Below are 17593 nucleotides of genomic sequence, written 5' to 3' on the forward strand. Positions count from 1 at the left end.
CTTAAGTGTCCCTGGTTCTTCCTAGTGCACGATGCTGCTGCAATCCTGGGTCTCCTCCTCGCCCTGACTCCCCAGCCACTAAGACGTGTTCGGGTGTCTTGGGAGAGGGAGCCACGTGCAGATGACCCCATACTGGGGGGCTCCACACATCTGTGGAGGGCCTCCAAATCCTGCGCTCAGACGTTCTCCAAAGCCAGAGTCAGGAAGTCCTCAGAACTGAGGACTCTTCCCTGGAAAACGGAGCCTTCACACCACACACTGCTTACAATTTCGGAGGCTGTCCATGGGCTGTAAGCAATCCCTGCTCTAAAGAGACCTACAGAAACACACATAGATTGTTTCATCCAAGACAGTCACCCTCACCTCCCCAGGCTGTGTTTGCTAACCTTAAAAATAAAAGTTGTTTTTCCAGGAAAAATGGGTTAACCCAGGAATGGTCGAGAAGAGCAATTCAGAACAAGCAAGCTATGGCAAAAATCATAGGCTAGTCCAACAAAGGAGAGGAACTTTATAGAGAAGAACAAGGAAGCTGGGAGGGGTGACTTTGAACAAAAGTCCATTGGAGAAAAGCAAGAGATGGGGGTGACCACGGTTGCTCATTGGCTGAGTTGCAGGGGTGGTCCTTTTCTTGTAGGAGAGGCAATGCACATATTTTCCTGTTGGACTTGCAATCCATGAATCTTTTCTGTTTGATGGTTCTTCTGTGGGGCTTTGTAATAGATAATCCTTGCTCTAATTGAGGGAGTGTGGTATGGCTCCCCCTTCTGGCCTCCTGACTCCGTTTTAGTGAGGTCTCCCCTTGTTAATGTTCACATTTGTGTCTCCTGCCCACCTCACCAGCCCACACAATCTGGCCTCTGTTGGAGGACAGAGGGACCCCCTCCCCCTGAGCCTGTCCTAGAGCCAGGAGCCCAGAGACCAAATCAGTCATACCATGCTTCCCCAAGGAAGTCAAAAGGGAGAGTCATACAACTCAACGGGCAAATACCCACCAAAGTCAGTAGGAATTTGTGAACGCATGTCACTGCGATGTCCTTTTGTCACATGGAAGTCGGTGAATTTCAGGCACAGCGGGATCGAGGAGCTGAGATACTATCTTAAGAACTAATCCTCCCCCTGGAAGCAGAGAGAAGCGGAGGTCCAGACTGATGCATCTCCTGGGTCTTTAAGTGGCCTGCAGCGCTGCGGACAGGGCCTCAGATTCATGAATCTGCTGTGCGGTCTCTCTCCCTCTCCAGCTGCACCGCCTGGGCCGCCATGCCAGCCACCAACCAGGGCTGGCCTGAAGACTTCGGCTTCCGGCTGGGCGGCTCGGGCCCCTGCTTCGTCCTGGAGGTGACAGAAGGGAGCAGCGCACACGCCGGGGGTCTGCGGCCGGGGGACCAGATCCTGGAGGTGGAGGGGCTGGCCGTGGGTGGCCTGAGCCGTGAGCGCCTCGTGCGCCTGGCCCGGCGCTGCCCTCGCGTGCCTCCCAGCCTCGGTGTGCTGCCGGGCCCAGATGGCGACCCAGGCGCGGGATCCGGTGGCTCATCCCTGACCCCAGCGCTGCGGCCCCCTCGCCCCGGCCGAGGCCTCTCCCTGGGCCGCGAGCTGCTGCGCCTGGCTCACCGCAAGCGCCCTGAGGCCGTGCACCGGGAACGCAGGCGCAAGGCCCAGGAGTTCAGCCGCAAGGTAGGACAAGCGAGGGCTCCTGCGCGGTTGGCAGGGTCCCCTGGCGGTGGCGTAGGCCTTTCTGGGGCCTGGTGTGGGCCTGGAGCTGAGGAGTCTTCTAGGACGTATTTACCAGAAGTATAATGACGCGCGAGCTTCAAGGCCCTGTGCCTCATTTTGTGATTCTGTGGGGGGGTTGCTTTGCTCCTTTGTTGAGGCGCACAGGCACACGGTGTACAGTCAAGTACATTAAGTGTAGAGCGCGCTGGGTTTTACAGATGCACACAGCCTTGTGATCACCGGCCCGATCAAAATGCAGGTCAACAGAGCATAGATAATCAGAGTGTAGAAAACGGAATGATTCCTTCACATCAGATAGTTCACACGTGCTCCTTTCTCTGTCCGTCCGCCCCCATAAGAGGTAGCTGCTATTTTGACTTGCGCGTTATAGATGGCTTTTGCCCGTTGGTGAACTTTGTGTTACTGGATATACTCTCTCCACCCTCATGTACCTGTCCTCCAGGGCCTTCAGATGTGGGTGCCCAGCCCAACATCTTGGAAACTCAGTTTGATGACTGGGACACTTGAGTTCACAGACACCCTCCCTTGTCCTCCATGGAAAGGGCACTGCTTATTCGTCCTCGTGGCAGAACGTGGCCATGAGGTGTTGGGGGGCAGAGAGGTGGAAGCCCTGCTATGAGAGAACCTGCTCCCAGCCCACTGCCCAGATATCAGATCTCCATTCGCCTGGCCTTCTCCAGGGCCCAAGCGTGGTCCAGTCCTCCCTCCTTCTAAACTGAACCCCTCAGGAGCGTCACCTCCGCCATGTACCCTGGCATGACCGTTGTCTGGGCAGGACCCCGGCTTGAGCCTTTCAGCCCCTGGCCCTAAGCAGGCCGGCCTCTGTAGCCAAGTGTATGCAGTCACTCACACAAGCACACGCGACGCGGCTCTGGCCTCCCTAGGTCACCAGTGTCCAGCCCCTCAGAAGATGCGGCCTCCTTTCTATCCCCAGAACCGGCTCTGCTGTTACAACAAACATCAAACATCTTGGGGCCTTGGCGCACCCCGCAGGTTTGTTCTCCATACCCACTAAGTCCTCTGAAAGTGCAGGTGACTCTCCAGGCTGGCTGACCTCTGCACGAGGCCTCAACATCTCCAAGTGCAGCCTCAGGAGTTTCTATAGAGGAGGGGGAGCATGCAGGAATGTGCCCCGCGGCTCTTAAGGACTTCAGAGAGGGAGCAGAGTGCTGCCCCTGCAGCCGGTGCTCGTTGGCAGGAACTGGTCACACCTCTGCTCCCAAAGGCCGCCGGGGAATGCCGTCTTCTGTGCGCCCAGGGAGAAAGAGGGGAACTAGCAATATTGATGAGCACAAGCGGCTCAGTCCTTCCTGGCTGTAACAGAACACCACACTGATGGCTTGGAAACCACAGCTCTGGAGCCCAGACGTCCAAGATCAGGGCACCAACATAGTGGAGCGAGGGCTCTCTGCTGGGTGGCAGACCTCTCAAGTCCTCATGGGAGGGAAGGAGCTGGGAGCTCTCTGGGCTCTCTTTCATAAGGGCACCGATCCCATTCACAAGGACCCCACCCTCATGACCTTATCCCTCCCAAAGGCCCCACCTCCTAATACCATCACATTGGACAGTAGGGTTGCAACATATGAATGGTGGGGGCACCACCATTCAGACCGCAGCAACTGGTAGTGTCTGCTGTAATTCCAGAAGACCGGCTGCAGAACCAAAGGCCTGTCCCAGACTCCATCGGACCCCTGGAGAGATGGAAGGGGGCACGGTCAGAGCCCCCAGAAGGGCGGGGTGGATTGCAGACCTGGCCACAAGGCAGGGCCAGGGAGGTGACCCGCTGCCCAGGCCAGCCAGGATGTGTGTTCCGGCGAGGGGGAGTAGGAGCGGTGGGTTCTGGTTCGAGCTCACCAAGCACCCCCAAACACCGAGAGCAAATCCCCATAAGAGACTGCCTCAGAACAATCAAGGGCTTTCAGACAGTTAGTTCCCGGGTTCTCACCGGCACTCTCCCTTGCCCCAGTTTTTCCTCCTTGAAGATTCTGATATTTAATAGAAAATCCATTAGTGTCCCGTGATGGCGCCTCACGCTTCGATGTAGGTTGAGAGCATCTGGGTAAGAGCTGACACCAAAACCGCACTGTGGCACAGGCCCCCAGGGGGAGGAACTATTTTTTCCTCTTTCTTACATAAAACGTCTTTCCAGCTAGCCATGTTCTCCTTTGAATTGAGGCTGCCGCTGACTTTGATTGCAAAACCACTAACCTTCCTCGGCACAGTGGGTGCATGAGGAGGGGGTGCTGGTGCTGCTGCCTGCCCTACTCACTGCCAGGGAAACTGAGGTCAGCAGGGGAGCTGTAGGAAAAGCAGAGAGAGGACAGCTGGCCATCTGTGGCTCTTGGGTTCAGCTCCATAAACATTCACTGAGGGCCTACTATGTGCCAAGCCCTGTGCTTGGGGCTGGGCAGGAGCAAGACCTCAGGTCTGGGTCTCAGGTTGTCATGTCAGGTCATAACAGGTGGAGGAGACAGACAGCAACACAGACTTTGTGGGGCGCACGTGCTGGGACTCAGGCATGAGACCCCCAGAGCCGCCAACTTCTGTCACCGCATCTGGAAAGCCGGCCTTAATCCCCTATCTGTCTAGGAGGGAGTTGGACATGCAGCTCTGGAGCAAGCTCTGGGCTGAAGATGAAGGTCCAGAAGTCGTCATTAGGGGTCCTTGCCCAGAGAATTGCCACAGAGTGCTGCCAGTAGGGGGCACACTGCAATGGGTCAGGGTAGTTGTATTGAAATAGCAAGTATAGACCGCTCTGGGCCAGGAAAATTAAAAGGATGCTCGGGTTGCAGGGTAAGATGGACTTTATGTACTCATGTATTTATAGGTTGGGAGAAACTCGAACATTTATATAAGCTGAAGGGAAGGAGGCAGTAGAGACACTGAAGTCCATGCGTTTCGCCATCATTGATGATGGCCCCGTGATGAGGATGGGCAGGGAAGCTGCTCCCATGCAGCAGGTGTCCCTGGGGGGAGAAGCAAGCGAGGAAGTGGACAAGTCTATAAACAAGCTATCTGGGGATCATGGTCAAGGAAGTGAAGAAATAAACAGGGAGATGAGAGAGAGAGAGATGGGGGCCACTTGGCCGGGGTGGTCAGGAAGGATCCCCGAGGAGGTGATTTTTGAATGACAGGTAGAGGAAGAGAAGGTGGGGACGGGTGGGCAGCGGGGTGTCTTTGGGCTGGAGGGCTAACCTTGGCCGGGAAGGGGGGAGCTCTTCATCCTCTGACAGTGGAGAGTGGTGGGGAAGGATGCTGTCTGCAGACATGGGGGGTGGATGGAAGGTGGTACTGAACAGCCCTAGGTCTGGCTGGGTTTGCGCCCACACTCCCCTGAGAGAGACCCACACACCCCGCCACCCAGCCTCCCACCTCAGCTTCAGGGTCAGCTCAGAGCATCGGTGTCCAGACACACGGCGACTCCTGACTACCAAGGGAGGTCTCTCATAGAGGATGCACAGACAACGCTTAACTGCTGCATGAACAAAAAGTAGCAATTTCAGACACAAAAGCCGCATACTGTATGATTCCATTCACAAGAAGTAGCCAGCATGAGCAAATCCATGGAGACAGAAAACAGATTAGGGGTTGCCAGGGGCTGGGGAAGAGGGGAGTGGGGAGTGAGTACTTTGTGGGTACAGAGTTTTCATTTGGGGCAGGGTATGAAAATATTCTGGAACTGGATAGTGGTGATGGTTACACCCCACTGTGGCACTGTACTTAATGCCACTGAATTGTACACGTTAAAATGGTTACAATGGTAAATTGTATGTTACGTACATTTTTACTACAGTAAAAAATAAAGGGAAAAAAAGAGCAGTGATAACGTGCCTTCCTTTTCCTGACTGTATACATCATATAAGCTCCCTATAGAAAAAACGGAAACCGTTGACTTATTTTTTAAAAATCTAAATTACTATAAAACTTAGTGCATTTTTCCAATTCAGAGATATATGTGTAATCATATATGTCTAAAAATAGAACACTGTGTATTCCATTTGTAAACTGTTTTCCTCACTTGCCTGTTTATCGCATTTTTCTGTGTATTTTATAACAGCTTTATTGAGATAGATTCACGTATCATACCACCTGCTCATTTAAAGTCTACAATCCAGTGGTTTTGGGTATATTCACAGATTTGTGCAACCATCACCATGATCAATTTCAGAACATGCAAGTCACCCCGAAAGAACCCCCACACCCTTAACCATCACTCTCCATTTCATGGTTTTATTTCTTATTTAAGATTTATTTATTTTAGAGAGAGGAGGAGGAGGGGCAGAGGGAGAGAATCCTCAGGCAGACTCCTCGCTGAGCACAGAGCCCAGCGCAGGGCTCGATCCTAGGACCCTGAAATCACAGCCTGAGCTAAGTCAAGAGTCAGACACTCAACCGACTGAGCCATCGAGGCGCCCCTCATGGGTTTTTTTTTTTTTTTTAAGATTTTATTTATTTGAGTGAGAGAGAGAGAGTGAGAGAGAGAGCACAAGCCAGGGTGGGGGGGTTGGCGAGAGGCAGAGGGAGAAGCAGATTCCCCGCTGAGCAGGGAGCCCGATGCGGGGCTCATTCCAGGACCCTGGGATCATGACCTGAGCTGAAGGCAGACGCTTCACCAACTGAGCCCCCCAGGCACCCCGGCCCCTCATGGTTTTATATAAAGATCTACAGCATCATTCTTTCTGGCCAAAAAGTACCACATTGCATCAGATTGAAAACACTGTCAATTGCAAGACACCCCCCTTTTTTTTTAACCACAAAAAGAGAAATGCCCCTGGCAATTAACCCATGACACATGCTTTCTTATCACCTCCTTGTCACTTAATTTAGTAGTTATTAGAGGAGGACTTTTAGACTTATTTGAACGTATTTGGTACCAGCAATGCACGTAAGTCAGTGGAAGTGACAATGTGAACACCTACGGCCACATCCACACACAGGCACAGGAATGGCAGCTCGCCGTAAGATACATCCTGATTTCGGAGATGTTAGAATATGAAAAAATGCTCACCCCAGAATCAATGATATTCGGTACGAGGGTATCAAGCTGAACTTGGCTCTCGAACAGCAGATGTCGACTCTGCTAATTTAGACAGGAAAGGGATTTGTGGGAGGAACAGTTTGCAGAATCCGTGCTGGAGATCCAGCCTTAGAACCAGGACAGGATCGGCAACCTGGAGCCCAGCTGTCCTGCATCACCCCGTCAGGATGAGTCTGCTCAGGGTGCACTGTGGGGCTTGGCCACCACAAGCTCTGCTGTCCCCGCATTTCTGCATCATTTTTTCAAGAGCCAAAACCGTGGACCAGAGCCTCCAACTGCCCAAGGCTACGACATAACTGCCAGGGTCCCGCCTCCCTTGAAGTCTGGGGTTTCCTCCTTTCTTAGCCAAATAGCCAGGACGACAAATGGATGTGCTAAAATGATTTATTCCATATTATCAAATACCTATGTTACTTCCAACGTCTCCGTATTCTGAACAATGCAGAGGTGAGCCTCTTCACTCAAATATCATTGTGTATCATCCTGTCTTTCAGGATATCTCCAGGATACATTTCTAGATCATTGGGTAAAATGACGGGTGCATTTTTAGGCTCTGGGCACACTTACCAAAGCCGGCCTCCAGAAACATGGTGCCTATTTGCACGCCCCTTTCCAGCAGCTGCATGGACTCCTATGAGTAGATGTACCTTGACTGGTATCAGCTGGTTTGTACACCCAGCAGAAGAAAGCAGAAGTCCCGAGGGAGCGCTGAGGGAGGCCAAATTCAGGGCTAGGCACACACTCCAGGGCTTTTCTCTGGAGCCAGAATGTTCTCTGTGGGATCTCTCAGTGAACAGTGTGGAGGAAAGGAGTATAGTGTTACAATAATAGTAACTAGCAATTACTGAGTGCCTGGAACTTTGTCAAGTTCTTGTATTGATTCCTTTGATCCTTATAATACTCAGTAGAAGGGCTGTCTCTGAGTGTGAGTCCTGACCCCGTGGCCTTGAACAGGTCACCCCACCTACGCCAGCCTCCGTGCTTAGGTATAAATGAAGATATTAGCCGTGTCCTCTTGTCTGTCTGCTGTGAGGCTGGAAATGACGTGATCTGGGTAGAGAGCTCACCGCAGAGCTCAGGCAGCGCTCCCCTGTCAGCTGTCCCATGGAGGTAAACTGAGGGAGGAAGGGAGGGAAGTGAGCAGTGTTCTGCTGTGGTCCCTGTGGTCATTCACCAGACCCTTCCTCGCAGGTGGATGAGATCTTGGGGGACCAGCCAACTGCCAAGGAACGGGTGTTCGCTGCCCTGAAGCAGTTTGCGGCCGAGCAGCGGGTCGATGACCTGGTGTGGGTGCTCACCCTGGAGCTGCCCCGCGAGGCCCGCGCGCCACTCCTGGACAACCTCAGGTACCTTGCTTGGGGGAGGAAGGGGCAGGCAGGGTGTGTCTCGCTCAGAGGTGCCCACTCTCCCACCACCACCCCAGGCACTGCGGCTGTGCATCCTGCTACTGGGCCCCAGCCATCGACCCACTCCCAGGGTGGACCAGCGACCCTGAAGGCCGACCCTGGGAAGGGTGGCTGTTGGCTCAGCTGGATGCCAGGGCATCCCTGTGAGTGAGAACGGAAGGGCTGCTAGATGCTGGGCTGGGACAGGCTTCAGAGAGGACCCACCTCCTGCAGAAAGGACATCCCCATGCTAGAAACAGTGTGTGCTCTCTGCCCTTTGATGATGCCAGCTGTGAGGACCTCGCCAGAGCCCCAGAGGAACACTGTCTGGCTGAATCATCCCAGCGCTATTACTATCCCCATTTCTCAGAGGCAAACTGAGGCTCAGAGGGGTTAAGAGGCTGGTCCAAAAGTCACACAGCAAATGCGTGGCTGTCACAGGACCGTGAATCCATCAGCTGTGCACTTTCTGTTCTTCTGCTCAGCTTTGGACCCTGTAAGTGTATCCTTTAGGGAAAAAATTCCAAATGGGTTTACACGTGGAGTGGCCCCCGAATCTCCCGAGCCCCCCCCCCCACTTTCCTGCCAGGGCATCACTGCCCTGCACAGCACAGCTTTGATCAGGCCCCCGCTGGGGTTGAGTGATGCCTTCCCTGTCGGGATCCTGCAGGGGGGGCGCCTTTCTCTCCCCGCCCTGCCTCCAGGGCCTGCGACTGCTTCCCCCTCCCCCTTCCTGGGCTCAGCCCACCCCCTCCCCTTCCTGCCATTCACCCCGCAGCCTGCCCCTCCCTCTGGGCCTGGCCAATGTCAGGGACGGGGCTGGCCACCACCACCCCCCCCAAGCCCAGGCGGGCGCAGCGGCTCGGCTCTGCAGCGGAGCGCAGAAGGCCACCGAAAGAGGCCACCATGAGCTGCCTGGGGTGAGTTAGGGGTCTGCCCCTTGCTAGGAAAATCCAGAGAGAAAAAAAAAAAAGTTATTTCTACAGCCTAATTTGCAGTGGAGATGATGCTCTGGTGCTGAGGGCTCCCTGGGGAGATGATGGATGGGCAGCCCCCCACCCCACTCGTCACTACCAGGGCTGGGCCAGGGGCGTCGGCGCTGGCTGTCCCCTGGGAAGTTGGCACGCGCGTGTTGCAAGGCTGCTAGCAGCCGGACTCAGCTGGGGCCCTCTCGGTCCCCCTCATCTCCCTTTGGAGCTGCCCTGGCTTCCGTCTGTGTTGCCTCTGCCTCCCGGGGCAGCCTGTCTGCCTCCCGACACGCCTGCTTTCCCGTCTGCAGTTCGTCCCCAAGCGACCGCTGGCAGCGGGTCAGGAAGAGCCAGGGTGGGGGAGGCACCCCCTTGGGTGCACTCGATTTAGAGCCTGGGAAGTGGGAACCCTAGACACCTAGGGATGCCCGGTCCCCGCAGCATCCCCGGGGAGCTGCTGGGGACGATGAAACAGCAGCCTCTATTGTCAGCGCGAGTCAAGTGCGACAGGAAAATTGGGGAGGATGCTGGAGGAGGGGGCGGCGCCCAGCTGGGCTCTGCAGGAAGAGGGGTATCTCGGCAGCCTGGCTTCAGCCACTTCACTCCCCACCTCCTTACCCTATATCTCCCCACCCCCACCCCCAGGCTCTAGTGGCCCACATGCTGGGTTCCGGGGTGGCAGTAGCGATCCCCATGCAGAAACTTCTAGGGGAGAGCTCTCAGGGGGCATGGAGGAGTCACAGAGACAGTCATCTGTGATTCTGAGGGCTGAGTGCCAGCAGCCCAGGGCTAACTCAGCAGGGGGGCAATCAGGGTAAGCTCCCTGGAGGAGGCAGCAGGTGCCACTGCTGTGGCTCAGTGACCCTCAGATTCTGGCAGCATGTCCTATGGGGGTGGAAAGAGTCCCCAAGAAAAGTTCATCAGGGCCAGGCATCTAGCCACAGAAGTGGACGCTGCCATGGCCAGAGTGGTGCCACTCCGTACCCAACACTGAGTACCCAACAGTAGTGGGCCGTGAACCACCTTTCCTAGGATAGGTGGCCGCAAAGAGTGACACCTGTGGCCTCAGGATGCCCCATTGAGGAGAGACAGGGTTTACGTGAGAGAGTGAGCGCAAAGGGTAGGTGAAGCTGTGTGTGCATGCGTGTGCCTGTGTGTGTGTGTGAGCTTGGCAGAGGCTAGAACCCACCCAAGTCACTGTGTGACCTCCAAGAGGGGGTCCCAGTGGCCAAATCAGAAGACTTGGGGAGAAAGGAGGAGGAGCAGTGAGACCATGAAGCAGAGTAGCCACATGTGGCTTTTTTAAATTAAATTTAATGAATATTAAATAAAATTTGAAATTCACCTTCTCAATCTCACTAGCTACATATGACTCGTGGCCGCCGTGCAGGCTCATGCACATTTAGAGCATGTCCATCGTGGAAGAAAGCTCTCTTGGACAGTGCTGCCGTGAGCGTAGGATTTGGGTCAGTGGTGGTAATGGAAGCAAAGGGTCTCATCTTCCTCCACGACGGCAGTTCACCCTGCAGCTCAGAGCCTAATTTGGGTCTATCCCCAAAGGGATCCCAGTTTGATGAAGTGATAAAATGACTTTCTAATTAGGACAGGGCCAGGCCAGGCAGCTTGGGAAGTGTGACGCAGTTAGGAGGGAGCAGGAAAGCAAAGGCAGCCCCGTTTTCTGCTGTGTTTCAGGAAATCTGGAAGGAGAGGGAGGGGCCGGCGGGTGGGAGAAGGAAGCTGCGGTCTGGAATCTCCACAGACCCAGCTTGGACCCCCCAGCTGCACCCAGGCTGTGCAACCTTGAGCAGGTTCATTGACATGTACAGCCTGTCTGTAAAACGGGGTTGGTCATCCTTTCATGTTCCCAGCAGGGTTCTTGGTAGGAAATCACAGAAATGAACCCTCCCAACTGGAAGCAGAAAAGAGATGAGCTGAGAATCTGGGGGAGGGTGTGAGGGAACCCCTGTGCCCCCTCCGTCCTCCTCTGCTTTAATGACAAATGTTGGAGACACCGTAATCAAAGTGGTCGGGAGAACTCTGTGAAACTGTGGGGAGATAGTATGTGCTCGGTTAGTGTGGGCTTCCCCTAGAGCAGGGTTCTCAACCATGGCACCTTTGACATTTGGGGCCCGATAATCCTCTGTGGTTGGGGGCTGGCCTGTATGTGGTAGTGTCTCTGGCCTCCACCCACTAGATGCCGGTCGCACACTCCCCATCCCAATCCTCATTTTGTGACCACAAACTGTCTCCAGATAGTGCAGATGTCCCCTGGAGGGCAAAATCCCCAACTGAGAGCTTCTGCCCCAGAGTGATCTGCCTTTCCTAGCCTCCCCTCGCGTGGGGGCGGGCCCTTCAGCAAAGGCCAGCTGTTGTCTGGGGCTCTCTGATGCACCAGCCGCTATCCCCATCTGATGCCTTCCCTGTGTGCTGGGGCGCTGGGACAGAGGGGTGCTGTGCGGTGTGGACAGACAGGGACAGGGATAAAGGGATGACAAGGACACTGGCCCCCAAAGCTGTGTGTGCATTTCTGCCTCTGTCCAGATTCAGTCATGAGCATTTGCTCCACGCTCACATCTCTTCTGCCCACAGTGAGGTGGACAGTCTTCAGAGGCTTTGGGCTGGCCTGGTTCTGGATGCTGGGCCATTGCACCCAGAACCAAACTACCCGAAATGACTCTGTCATGATGGGACGGCTGTGGCTGTGCAGATGTCGGGGAGCCATATTCACTATAGAGGTTTTCAGGCATTCCTCTCCCTGGCAGGGCTGAGGACAAGGCCTGGGAGGATGCGGCATATGTGCTGGCTCTGGCTTGCTGCTGCTGCCGGGGAGAAAAGCAGCCCTGGTTGATCATGGGAGTGTGGTGGCCTCGCTGGGGCCAGGAACTGGGGCTGAGGTGCATTGGGCAGCGTGGTCTCAACAGAGCACCCAGTCTGACCAGCTGCTGGAAGCTATGGGCAGAACCACGTAAGATGCCCCTTTGTCCCAGTGACTGAGACAGAGGGAGGGTCCCAGGGTTTTCTGCCTCTGCGCTCCTGTCTGTCTGGGTAGTGGCTAACTCCTGGTGAGGAGAGAGCCTTGTGCTGATGTCCCCCAAGGAGCTGCTGCTCAGCCCCTGGGCTGGCTCCCTGGTACTATGTGCCCTTTCCCGCAGGCAAGTGGGACTGGATCACTGAGAAATGACAATTCACTGGGTTCCCTGGGGTCTGCTCCTGCTCTGACTTCCAGTAGCAGGCCCAGAGAGAAAGGAAGCGTCCAGACTCCCTTTCTTGTCATCCCCCTCTCCCCTGAGCTCCCTCTTTTCCAGTAGGAGGCCCTCTGGCCCCCCTCATTTGGGAGTTGTCCAGCCCGGCTGCCCCTCCTCATTTCCACTCACTCACCAGATCTTATACCATCTCCTTCCTCTGTGTTTCTAGAATATAGCCACTTGTCCCACCCTACACCTTCCCTGTTCCTCTCCCAGCCTCACCCACTCCCCTGGTGCACCAAAACCTCTGGGGTCCCTCCTCCTCTCCTTAAATCCTTAGAACCCCCCCCCCCCACTGAGTTCACACTCAGCGGCTGGCAGTGGCATTCAAGGCCTCCTTCTCTAACCTCTTCTTGATTAGCGCTGCCCCCTGGGTAGGTGAGAGGGGCTTCCCCTCACCGACCCACTCCCTGAAACCTAGCGCAAAGGCCACGCCCTCCGGAAAGCCTTCCCGTGTTCTACAAAAGAAAGGGCTTCTTCGGAACAGTGGGGTTCAGTCTCGCTATAGCCAGGGGCTGGGGACTTGCCACGGTGCAGGGGACCTGGGCGCCCCGGCCCGAGAGGTTGGAGGCCAGACACCTGGGGAGAGACTGATGGATGGAGGGAGCCGAGAGGAAGCAGTGTTGACAGCCCCGAACAGCCCCAGTTCCCCCGGAGCTAGCTGTAGGGTCCCCCGTGGGGGCGGGGCGGGGCGGGGCCACCCGGAGGGGGCGGGCGCGGGGCAGCGGGCCGGGCCGGCTCGGGAGGGGCCGAGTGCGCTTGCCCGGCAGAGGCTCGTGGAGTCGCGGCGCCCTAGCTCTGCTCGCGGGCTCTGCCACCCCTACCTGTCGGCACCTGCCAAGCCGCCGTCGCCGGCTCCAGATGGGGAAGGACCAGGGCTTCTCTCGTCACTTTCGGTAGTTTCCCCACCGCGCCCCGCGCCCCCGGGAACTGTGCGCCCTAGGCGCGGCGGACCCGCCTCAGGCGGCCTAAGAAGGGGTGGGGCTGGGGCACTGAGGTGGACACCCACCCGGCACAAGGGGGCAAGTTCCCCGCGTTGGATGCCTGAAACCTGCACGCGCCCCTGGGATGGGGGTCCGAGGGGGGGACCAAGGGCTGGGACTGAAAAGCCCTCTTTTCTTCCTGCAATTGAGCAGGTCGAGGGAACTGGCCGGAGAGCAGAGGCAGGGAATGTGGTGGAGAGAGAGGACCCTAGGACAGCCCCTAGGAGGAACCTGGACACGGATTTACACCTGACCCCCCAGGCAGAGGGAACAGAACTGACTGACTGAAACGTCACTGTGTGGCCAGGGAAGAGTCCTGTGGTCTCAGAGAAGCCTGCTGGTGTAGCAAGGACCTGGAAGTCCTGGGGCAGCCATGCTGTCAGGGTCAGAGGAGGAGCGATCTGCCACAGTGGTCCGAGAGCCCTATTGCGCCTGGCTCTCCTGGGTTAGTGGATTCAGAGCAGACCCAGGGCTGGGGTGCCTGGCCAGACAGAGCTGCATGGAGAGCCAACACAAGCCAGGAAGGGCATCTGGCTCACAAGGCGGCCCTGGCCTCTGGCTTAGCTCCAAGGACACCAAGCAGGGAAAAAGCCACCAGTCTTCTCCCACCTGTGCAGTTGGTGACTCACCATGGTTACCACTCTGGGGCCGGGAGCGGGGGGAGTGAGGGTGGGGGGACACCTTTTCTAATTGCTGCTGGAGGGTAGAGCTGGGATGGACATCTGGCCCCTGCCCAGGCTGGACCTAGGGCCTTCTGGAGCCTGGGGCTGGAGCTCAAAGTGTGAGGTGGACAATTTCTGGCTTGTCATCTCTCCTTTGCCTGGGCATGAGGCATGTGGCGGGTCTGGGAGGGTATGGGGAATGTGCAGTCCAGGCATATGAAGGTGTCAGGCTCTGGAGACCTTGAGCGACCATCTGGGGAATGAGGCCGAGGCTCTAGAATTTCAGGAATCGCTGTGGGTGGGCAAGGATGAGCATCAGGCCAGAATGGTCCTGGAAGAGTTGAGCAGGCCTTTCATCTTGGCCTCCTGGTCACCTGGAACATTCAGACCTGGAGCAGAGCTCACTGGGGGCAGCCCTGGTGCACCCTCCTCCTGCAAGAGCCACATCCCTTCCCTCGCACCAGGCAGCTTATTCTGCCTGCCTGGGCTTATTAATCCTACCCATAGAGGTCGGGGAACAGAGTGGGGGCCACTGGATGACCTCAGAGGGGTTGTGTTCCAGCTGCAGAGCCACCGTTCACGTCTTCCTCCCTCCTCCCCCACCATGCCCTTGGCCGTGGCTCCTGGTACAAAGAACATGGAAGGGAACGTTGGGATGTGGCCAGGGAGGCCGCACTAGCCACCAGAATGTCAGAGGCCCTCGGCCAAGGCTCAGAGGCTAGCCTTCTGTCCAAGCTGTGCCAAGGGCCAGCTGTGTCACCCTGGAAAGTTACAGATCTTCTCTGAGTCCCCGGATCCTCTGCAGTGGACAGGGGAGTCCAGCAGGATGTTAACTGCTGCCATTACTGGGTGGGATGGCTGTGCTGCTGGTGGACCCCTTGTTTACGGAGTCACTGAGTCCCTCCCCTGTGCCAAACCCTGACTGGTCACTGTGGCTCCCAGCCAAGCTACAAACCTAGCCCTCAGAGAGCTTCCAGCCTTGAAGGAGACACCCCCAGGTACCAGGGAATCATCCCAGGGTGTAGACCCCACACAGGGTCCACCCAAGCCTCCCCACTGCCTCTCACCACTTCCAAGTGGCTTCTCTGAGGGCGGGAACCACAGTGCCTTCAGCCTGAACCCAAGTGCCTGGCTGTCATGGACAGCAGGGTCTTACTAAAGCATGTAGGACTGAACTGAAGGAAGGCTAGCCTGGGTGTTGAAGGTCGAGCCCAGTGTAACTAGGAGGCAGAGAGTGTACCGGGCAAGGACAACAGCCAGGGCAAGAGTGTAAGAGGTAGGACTGGATGTGGCGGTCCTGGCAAATTCTGAGGCCGCAGCTGTAGAAAGGGCTGGCCAGAGAGGCAAGCAGGAAGGCCAGGAGTGTGAAGAGGGTCTGGGGGAGGTCTGACCCAGGCCAGGCTGTGGCTCCAGTTTCCTCCAGCAGAGCTACCTGGGATCAGGTAAGAAGATGGGTGGTGAGGACGCCTGGCTGGGGTTTGGCCGGCAGGTGCAACGGCATGAAATGAGGGCGTAGGGGAGAGGCCAGAAATGGGAAGACGGAGGCAGGAGGAGGCACAGGTCCACGGACGGGCTTCGGGGGCACTGAGGTCCCCCGAGGCCAGAGTAAGGCGGACAGTCTGTGACTTTCCCGAGGTGGAGAGCCAGGCCCCGTGGTTCTGGTGTGGCCCAGGCCGGTTGGGGCGCAAGTCCCAGCACCTAGCGGGAGAGTGAGGTGCCTGCAGCTGATTCCCCTGTTACCCCTGTGTAGGGGCGGGAGAGCCTAGGGCGGCGCCCGCGAGGAGCTTTTAGGCCGCGGTTTGGCACGATCGGGGCGCGGTCTGGGGGCGCGTCCCGACTCTGCGGTCCTCGCCGGCAGGATCTTCATCCCCAAGAAGCACCGGGCGCGCTTCGACGAGGTGGTGTCGCAGGGTCTGCTGGGCAAGCTCTGCCGCGCCCGGCGGGCGCAGGGCGCGCAGCGGCTGCGCCGGAGCCGCAGCGAGGAGCGGCCCGAGCGCCTCCTGGTGTCCACTCGCGCCAGCGCCGCCCCGCGCCGCCCCGACGAGCCGCCACCGCGCAAGGCTGCCTCGCTGCTGGGCGGCCGCGCGGGCCCGGGGGGCACGCGCAGGTACGCGGGGCTCGCGGGCAGGGGCCGCGGATGCCTCCTAGTCGGTGGGCTGGGATGCAGATCTGGGCAGAGGGCGCGGGGTCGGGGCGTGGGCGCGGGGGTGAGATAGGGGTGGGGGGCCGGAGAGATTAAGGGGAGCAGGACACGGGACTTCTCCATCCCCTACGCCCCCCCCCCAGCCTCCTTCTCCCCAGGGCAGGGCACGCTGCCAGCCCCCCACCCCGCCCCTTCTTTCTCCCCAGGACAGTCAGAGTCTACAAGGGCAACAAGAGCTTCGGCTTCACGCTGCGCGGTCACGGGCCTGTCTGGATCGAGTCTGTCCTGCCTGGTGAGGGGTGGGCGGGTTGTCCAGGATGGGGTGAAGGACTCTCTTACACCCATACTAAGTAACCCATCTTCCCCCACCCCCGCTTCTGCCCCCAGGATCTAACTTTATGTAGCCCGTGTCCTCTAAGTATCCCAGAGGGACCTTGCGAGTTGGGGCAAACCCCCTCCAAGTTCAGGGTCACCTTTGAGCCAAGAGAGCCAAGTTCTCCATCCAAACCTTTCCTACGTCCACAGGGAGGGCCGAGGGCACTGCCCCAGGCACTGGGGTAGCCAGAACACCTGACGCCTGCCCAGGCTGTACCCAATCAACCTGCCTGTATGGGGTGCCCACTGTGAACTTGGCATTTGCTGGGCAGGCTAGACTCAGAGAGGCACCAGGCCCTCAGGGCCTCTGCCCACTACCCCGGCCCTTACCCCCAATCTGGAGTCTCCTCCTACCCCCACCCAGCCTGCATCTTTTTGCTCCTGGAACGGTGACATCTTGAAGAAAGCAGAGCCTTCTCCATGCAGAAATCCTTCCTGCCTCTCCAGGGTGGGTGGGGGGAGTGTGGGGAGAAACTCATTTCTTCCTGAGGCAGCCCATTCCATTGTGGAAGTTCTCCGGGGGGGGGGGGCAGAAATGTCTCCTGGTGCTTAACTGAACTCTCCCTCCCTGTAATCACCCCTAGGGCTGGGTCACCCACTCTCTCTGTCCTGCACCGATACCCTCCCAGCACCTGCGGATGATGCTCCTGGTGACACATCCCCATTGATGGCCCTGCTGATGCCGAGTCCTTTCTACCCTTCCTCATCTCACACCTCCAGTGCAGGGATTTGTGGGTGGGATCTTCTGATCCCCAGGAAAGTGCCTTAGTGCCTTTGCTTCATTGCTCCGGCTGTCGGATCCCTTTGAGACCGAGTCTGGTGACTGACATGTTGCAGTACTCGGATTTGTGCATCAGTTGTTGACACAGTGTTGTAGGGAAAAGGCGCAGGGCTGGTCCTCTAGAAATGAGTCCTCTCTCCTCTTTGTCTCTCCCAACTCTGCCACCACCAGCATTGCCACCTCCCACCACCCCCATGTGGGGTGCAGCCAGGGATACTTTGCCTGGGGCCATGTTTAAGATCCAGATGTTCTACGTTCCCCAACCCAGCCTCCAGGAGGATG

General features: G+C 57.2%; 1 protein-coding gene across 6 annotated transcripts in view; it reads left to right on the plus strand.

The window, feature by feature from the left end:
- Positions 1–17593, plus strand: part of GRID2IP (Grid2 interacting protein) — a 57738-nt gene that overhangs the window by 22595 nt on the left and 17550 nt on the right. For 3 of the 6 annotated variants that reach the window (XM_087867121.1, XM_045813310.2, XM_087867115.1), the window contains exons 5-8: positions 1239–1671; positions 7961–8115; positions 15871–16119; positions 16362–16447. In XM_087867121.1, the coding sequence (XP_087723247.1) occupies positions 1258–1671; positions 7961–8115; positions 15871–16119; positions 16362–16447 (904 nt within the window). In that variant the 5' untranslated portion in view covers positions 1239–1257. Of the gene's footprint in view, positions 1–1238; positions 1672–7960; positions 8116–13121; positions 13264–15870; positions 16120–16361; positions 16448–17593 lie in introns of those variants that run through there. The other 3 variants (XM_087867130.1, XM_045813312.2, XM_087867128.1) reach the window with 1 other exon arrangement.

Source organism: Ursus americanus, chromosome 2 (genome assembly GCF_024610735.1).
Source record: "Ursus americanus isolate L20-20 chromosome 2, mUrsAme1.1.p, whole genome shotgun sequence".
Lineage (NCBI taxonomy): Eukaryota > Metazoa > Chordata > Mammalia > Carnivora > Ursidae > Ursus > Ursus americanus.